We start from the raw sequence: 7922 nt of genomic DNA, 5'->3' as shown, positions 1-7922 counted from the left end.
CCCTGTATGGGCCTTCCCACGTTGGGCCCAGCTTTCCCTGGGGTTGTGCCCGACTGGCCTCATTTTTTCTCAAAACATACTCGCCCACTTTGAAGGCCTTCTCCTTTACCCTTTGGTTGTAATACCTTTCTGTTGCATGTTTATACGCAACTTAGCGTACTCCCGACTCTTCGCGTTTCTCCTCTAGGATATCTAAGTTTATCCTCAGGCCTTGTACGTTGCTTTCCTCATCTTGGTTGGCCACCCTTAGCGTATTCACTACCATTCCATGGGGAGCATGGCTTCAGTCCCATATGTCAAGCTGAAAGGGGTTTCCCTTGTGCTTTTCCGTGGTGTAGTCATGTATGACCATAGCACCATTGGTATCTCCTCTGCCCAATTCCCTTTTGCTTTGCCCAACCTCTTTTTTATCCCATTGACAATGGTTCGGTTGGACACCTCCGTTTGACTGTTCGCTTGAGGGTGTGCCACCGATGTGAAGCGTTGGCTTATCCCTTTGGCAGTGCACCATTCTCTGAACGGGTTCTTAGCGAATTGCAAACCATTGTCACTGATGAGAACCTTAGGTGTTCCAAATCTTGTCATGATGTTTTTCCACACAAATTTTATCATGTGCCTCCTAGATATGCATGCCAATGGTTTAGCTTCAATCCACTTTGTGAAGTAATCCACGGCTACCAACATATACTTCAGCTTTCCTGGTGCTTCTGGGAATGTACCTACTATGTCTATGCCCCACTGGTAGAAAGGCCACAGGCTGGATATGTTGCTTAGCGGCGCCGGGGGTTCCGCCTGGATTGGGGCGTAAGATTGACACTCCCCACATTTCTTTGTTACTTCTACTGCGTCTTGATGTATCGTTGGCCAGTATACCCCCATTTGTAGCACCTTTCCTGTCAAAGCCCTCGCTCCTTCGTGTGTGCCTACCTGCCCTGAGTGTGCTTCCTGCAATATCTCTCTCCCCTTGGCTTGATCTAAACAGTTTAGCCATGGAGACGTGAACCCCTTCTTGTACAACTCCCCGTTCACCATTGCGTATGAGGGCGCCTTTATACGTATTTTTCTGGCTTCGTCATGGTCGTCCGGCAACACCCCTCTCTGGAGGTATTCGCGGAATGGCGTCATCCATGTGGGTCCTTCAGGGGTCAGGATGTTCACCTGCTGTTCATCAATGCTTCTCTCCCGGAGCACCTCCACTAAATCTTTCTTTGACAGGTGGTCTAAACAAGTGGACGCTAGCTTGCTCAAAGCGCCTGCCCTCTTATTCTCACTTTTGAGTATCTGCTTGATTGTAAATTGGCCGAATGATCCTACCAGTTGCTTTACCATCTTTGCATACCTTCCCATTCTTTGGTCTCTTACCTCAAAACTCCCATTGACTTGGTTCGCTGCTAACCCTGAGTCGGTTAGCGCTGTTACAGCTTTCGCACCCATCTGTTTGGTGAGTCGCAATCCTGCGAGCAGTTCCTCGTACTCCGCATCATTGTTCGATGTATGGAAGTCGAAACGAAGGGCGTAGGTTACCTCTTCTCCTTCTGGACTAGTCAGGATCAGCCCCGACCCTGAGCCTTCCCTATTGGACGCTCCGTCCGTGTACAGGGTCCATGAACCATTACCGGTAGGGGCCTCTTCAACTACCCACACCTTTTCTTTTGCCGGATTCCCTCTGTCAGGAATTTCTAGTAAGAAATCAGCCAACTCCTGCCCTTTGATACTTGTTCTTGGGCGGTAGTTTATGTCGTGCTCTCCTAGTTCAATTGCCCACTTGGCCAGCCGACCCGACGTATCCGGCTTAAGCAAGATCTGTTTAATGGGGTAGCTTGTGAGTACCTTGATTTGATGTGCCTGGAAGTATCGCCTTAATCGTCTCGCAACGTAGATAAGTGCCAACACCAATTTTTCCAGCTTGGGATAATTGAGTTCTGGTCCTTGCAGCGCTCTGCTAACAAAGTATATCGGTCTCTGCTCTCCTTCCCTTTCCACAGCCAATACCGATGATATCGCTTCACCTGACGTCGATAGATACACTTGTAATGTTTCACCCAGGATTGGGGTTGCCAGGGTCTGCATCTTGTGCAATGCCTCCTTGATTCTCTGGAGCGCCTTCTCAGCTTCATTCGTCCATTGGAAATTATTTTTCTCGATGCATCCCTTTAAGGTGTGGAACAGTGGCATAGCCTTGTCGGCAGATTTTGAGATGAACCTACTTAGAGATGTGAGCTTCCCGTTCAGACCTTGTGCATCTCTAAGAGAGTTTGGGGTTGGCATCTCGATGAACTCGTCGACATTGGTCGGGCTGGGCTGGACGCCTTGTCTAGTAACATAGTAACCCAAGAATTGCCCCTCTTCCACTCCAAACGTGCATTTGGCTGGGTTTAGTTTCATCTTGGTTACCTCTAATGTTTTGAAAGTCTCTTCGATGTCTTGCATCATCTTTTCTTCACTTGGGCTCTTGATCACCATATCATCTACATATACCTCAATATTCCTTCCAATTTGCTTGGCGAATATCGAGTCAACTAGCCGTTGGTATGTCGCCCCTGCGTTCTTTAACCCGAAAGGCATCTTGGTGTAGCAGAACGTGCCATGGTCTGTATAGAAGGCTGTTTTCTCTTCGTCTTCTTTGCTCATCAATATCTGGTGATACCCTTTGTATGCGTCCAAGAAGCATTTTAGCTTGTATCCCTGTAGCGACTCTACCTTCTGATCGATTTCCGAGAGTGGGTAGCAATCTTTAGAGCATGCCTTGTTTAGATCAAAAAAGTCGATGCACATGCGCCACGACCCATCCTGCTTACGGACCTTAACTGGGTTTGCAATCCATGTTGGGTACGTCGCCTCCCTAACTATTCCGGCCTCCGTCAGCTTAGACACTTCTGCATTGATCGCCCTATTACGGTCTCCTCCTTGTACCCTTTTCTTCTGCTTAACCTCATTTACCCCCGGTTTCATCATCAGCTTACGTTCGATGACCTTCCTTTCTACCCCCACCATATCCGTGGTGTCCATGCAAATACATGTTTGTAGCATTTGAGCAGGTCGACCAGTGCTCTTCTTGTGTGGCTTGGGAGGTCGCTTCCAACATCGATCGGCTAATCGGGATATCCCTCATTGATTACCTCCTTCCCTTTTGCTGGATTGCCCCTGGGCCTCTTGGGCCCTTTGGTTATTTCAGCTGGCTTCATAACCGGAAGCAATGCTCATAGATGATGTCTGCTGAGCTCCCAGTGTCGACATAGACCCTATGGATAGTCACGTCTTTGATGGATGCCTGTATTATCAGAGGGTTGTCGCCCTTCTAACCGTCTGGCCGAGGATCCTGTATGGAGAACGTGAGCGCGCGAGTTGACGGTTTAACAATGATTTGCTCTCCTCGCTGTTCCTCCCTACTTCTTTTGTTGCGTATCATGAATATCTCCTTGGGCTGAACTCCTTCGAAGGATGGACCCTTGGCGTTCTCAGCATCGAATTAGGCGCGTAGGCTTTGTGCCACCTCCACCAGGTCTCCCTTAAATTGTTTCTCCTCCATCTCCTTCTTTAGGACCGAACAGCTACCTGTATCATGCGTTTTGCTTTTGTAGTGCTCACAGTACCGACTCTTAGACGAATTGGTTGGCTGCTGTTTCTCAGACACTGCATATACTTCTGGGCGGCGACCCCGTCTGTCGTCTGTAATAAATGGTCGGAAACGTGGTGATGGTCTTCTTGCTTGGCCATAGTGTCTTCCTCCCCCTCGGAAGTCCGCGTGGGTCGGGTGGTGATGTCAAGTTGCCATAGCCTTCAAGTAGGCCTGCTTGGCTACCTCACCCTCTTCCTGCCATAGGTACCACTCCACTCTTTCTTTTAACTCAGCTCGTGTTAGAGGCTTCTTTCCCATGAGTTTTTGCGAGAGGGGCCCAGGCAGGAGTCCCCATGTGAAAGCACCAGCGATGAGCCCTTCGTCATGCCCCGGTACATCCAGCGTAGCGTTTATGAACCTTGTAAAGTATTCTCGAACAGTCTCCCCCTCCCTTTGTTTGCAGCCTGTAATTGAATGAGATTCGCCTTTGTATTTACGTAGCTGCATGAAGTTGGTGAGGAAGAGGTATTTGAGCTGAGCGAAGTTTGAAATGCTACCCAGTTGTAGCGTTTTGAACCATGTGCCGCCATTGCCATCAAGCGTCGTCGGGAAATATGTGCACCAAAACATCTCGTTAAGTTTTTATCGACGTCATTGTCCATTCCTACGTATCAATGTGGCTATTTGGGTCGGCGGTTCCATTGTACGTTTTAAGCGTCGGGAGCTTCGTAGTGTTTGGTATTTCGTAATCCAGCAGCTCTTTAACGAACGGAGATGTTACACTCCGGAAAAAACCATCCAGGTTTGGAGCAGTTGACGTCCCTTGCTGGTATTGCGAACTCATTCCATGCTGTAGGGGGGGTAAGGTAGCTTGGGCTTGGTCCATAAAAGGGGTATGGTTGGAATGGTAACTGGAGGGGATGGCTAGTGGAGAAAGGGTGCATGGATGTAACAGGGTTGATCATTATCGGCTGTTGTAAGCTGTTGTTCGGGGGAATAGTCGGTCCAGTCCATGCTCCGACCATTGGGTATACAGGTGGTGAGTTGTTCATCATGATTTCAGCCAATAGTGGTAATAGCATTGTGGAATTCTGTCCACCAGTCGTCTGGAACGATGTAGGTGTTACAAACGATAGTGAAAGGTTGAAAATATGGCTTGATGGAGGTGCAGTTGAGTGGACTGTCCACGTCTGTTGCAGCGGCAGCGCAAAGAACGGTGGCATCTGAAGCTGTGTGGGCGAAAGTAGCTCCACCGGAGTTGCTCTTTGCTGAGAAGACAACGGTTGCGAAATATTTCCGGCGGCTGCTGTAGAACTTCCTTCGACTAAAACTGGCCTATTGATCGCTGTAGGCGGTGGCGTTTCGTCCAACGTCGCCATGGGACGTATGGGACTAACTGGTCGTCCCTCGCTACCGTTGGATGCCATTGATGCTTGATTTCGTGCTTTTGTTTGTGTTCTTCGTCTCACAAACGGATGGCGCCAAATGATGGAACCTTGCTCTTGATGAGACCTTGCTTCTGACTCTGGGATGGAACCTTCTTGGTTGCCTGGTTGTAACTGCAAGATCACAAAGAACAAGGGCCGTCAGCCGCTTCCCGGGAGAACGCTTCGACGGTCAAGTTAGGATGGCTTTAGGGTTTGTGTTTGTTCTTTCTAGATCGGTTGGGGAGCTTACCTCGCTAGTATGAGAATGCGTCCTTTTATACCTAGCGCCCATGTCTGGTCCGTACCAGACAGGATCGCTTTTTTGGGGAGACAAGATCAGAGGAGCTGATTGGAGGGTCCTGCACATTCAACTGTCAGAGCGCTCTCATTGGCTTTGACGGTAATGCTCTAATCCCACTGTTTGTCTCCTGGCCGTACTTTTGTCTTGGAGCGAAGAGCGTCACTTGGCGGACGCGAGCCTTTCGCCTGGGCATTCCGCTCCCGGGGGCGCCAGCGGGCGTTGAGCCTGCTGGGCTGGATCTGGCTGGTGTGCCTGGTTCTAGGGCTTGGATGCAACTCTACTGTGCTGTGCTAGGCACGCCATCAATAAGCATAAAGTATCTGCCCCTGAGTTGGTTATGGAGCCTCTTTGCCTTAAACCCTAGTTTATGGTGTATTTTGCCTAGATATCCTTCTCTACACGTAAAGTTTGCAACTTTATGTGAGGAATAGGCTTGGCAAGGGTAGATCTACAGTTTGGAGTCCATGCATGACTCAAAAGTCCTCTACATGTATGGATATCTAAATGGACTCGGCGAGTCCTTTGAATGGACTCGACGAGTCTGTTCTTGGACTCAGCGAGTCAGGTCGCGATACCCAAACCCTTCGAGTTGAGACTCTAATTAGTGAGTGGAATGGAGACTTGGTGAGTTAGACAGGTCAGGACTCGGAAAGCGGTAGACTCGGTGAGTCATGGACTGACTCGGCGAGTCGAGTCGCGAATAGAAGGACTCTGAACATATGAACTCGGCGAGTCAATAGGGTGACTCGGCGAGTAGGGTTGACCTGGAAGGTTAACTTTGACCAGGACTTTGACTTTGACCAGAGTTGACTTGGTTGTCTTTCGGGGGTCAGTTAGACTCAGTGTTGCATTGATATTGGTAGCTCGAGGAGCGAGTGGAACAGGAGTTCAGAGAGTTGTCGGGTAGTAGCTAGTGGGTTCATCAGCCAGTTCAGCCAGTGCAGGTGAGTTTTGTAACAACCTGAAATTGTCCATCGTCGAAAACTCGTTCTACCCGTAAAAATTCGTCGTTTATCAATTTGTTCCGATTTCGTTTTGGGTTAAATTATTTAAATTTATATGTTTATTTTAATACTAATGAGTGTCCAAACCCCTTAGGAACTCATGAATTTAGCCCAAAATGTTTATTTCATAAATTTTAGAAACATCCTCGCCGGGTTACAGAAACTTAATCGGGTGCGACCAAAAGCCCCATTTAATGCCGGTATCGGGTAGAATTCCACCGTGTTCAAGTTTTGGGACTTATTTAATCGTGTTCAAGCTTTCATTTGAAGCTTTTGCTTCATCTCTCTACTCTCTGTGTAACCTCTCTCCTCAACCAAGTTTAAGGGTCCAAAATCATCAAATTTAAGCTCCAAATCACCAAGGTAACCACCCTAACTCCTAGTATAACATCTTAGGCCTTCAAATTCAAGTTCAAATCATGGAATAGGACCATATTCATGAGTTTACGGCCCTAGAATAGTCCTAGGCCGTGAACTCACATAAATTGGGTTTTAGAGCCCAAAAACCCGTCCAATCGACCTTTGGAGCTTAGATATGGATTAATGGCTTAATGGAATGGACTTAGAATGCCTTAAACATGGATTTTGAAGACTAAACATGATTTTACTACCCAAGAGCATGCTTGGGCCGTAAACTCATATAAATGGAGTTTTTATGCCCTTAAACCCTTACAAAACTCCATTGAAGCTTAGATATGAATTTTAGAATATTGGATTTGGCACTGGAACACCATGAACATTAATTTATAGGAGTAAACATGAGTTTACTACCCAAGATCATGCTTGGGCCGTAAACTCATTATCATGGGGAGTAAACTCCTTTTTAGTGTGTTAAAATACCATTTACACAAGTGACCACAAACAAGATTTGGACCTTAAAACATATTAAATTCCCCATCTAAGGAGTTCACGGCCATGAGGGAGCTCATGGGCCGTAAACTCCTAAATCCATGTCCAAAGACCCCTAAAAATTCATACAAGGCTTAGAAAAATTGATTGGAATCACATGTGATTGATTAAGGACCAAAACATTAAGGATTTGGTATGAGGGGGGAGTTTACGGCCGTAAACAACATGTTTACTGCCGTAAACTCCAATAAATGGTCCATAATTATATTTAATCCATTCCAAGGCCCTAAAATTGATCCTGGCAAATTTTCCCTAGTAGTATAAGACCATTTTGCCGAAATCTCATAAAACACCCCACCATAATTATCATAAAACACCCCACCATGAGTTTACGGCCGTAAACTCATGGGGATGGGTTCATTAGGGCCGAAATCTCTTGTGTGAGTTTAGTCTTGAAGAGTAAACTCCATATCCAAGCCTTATGTGACTTCAAACGCCACCCGGGTCCTTCCAAACACTTGTAAGGGAGTGTTTCCACAACTAGAAGTGTTTGTCTCTACCAAATAAATAATCTAAGTCCTAATTAGATACAAATATGCATCTTTTCATAATTCATAGGAACCTTGTGCATTTGCAAACCTAGAAACGACGTTTAGGATCCGAGTAGACACGTTCCTCTTCTGGTGAGTTCATACCCCTACCCTTTTTAAATGGTTTTTCAATGTTTTCAGGGAGGGGGAATACAAGCAAATTACAAATGTTTTCAAAACATAACATTGATG

General features: G+C 46.9%; 2 protein-coding genes across 2 annotated transcripts; both read right to left on the bottom strand.

The window, feature by feature from the left end:
- Positions 1-258: 258 nt before the first annotated feature.
- On the bottom strand, positions 259-2994 carry LOC111918440 (uncharacterized). Its single transcript, XM_023914110.2, has one exon. It carries the CDS (start codon positions 2992-2994, stop codon positions 259-261), a length of 2736 nt encoding a protein of 911 aa, XP_023769878.1.
- A 769-nt stretch (positions 2995-3763) lies between these two features.
- Positions 3764-4189, bottom strand: LOC111918439 (uncharacterized). The gene has a single exon (XM_023914109.1). It carries the CDS (start codon positions 4187-4189, stop codon positions 3764-3766), a length of 426 nt encoding a protein of 141 aa, XP_023769877.1.
- Positions 4190-7922: the final 3733 nt, after the last annotated feature.

The sequence above is a fragment of the Lactuca sativa genome, chromosome 8 (genome assembly GCF_002870075.4).
Source record: "Lactuca sativa cultivar Salinas chromosome 8, Lsat_Salinas_v11, whole genome shotgun sequence".
Taxonomy (NCBI): Eukaryota; Viridiplantae; Streptophyta; class Magnoliopsida; order Asterales; family Asteraceae; genus Lactuca; species Lactuca sativa.
This window is presented reverse-complemented; position numbering and strand designations above follow the sequence as displayed.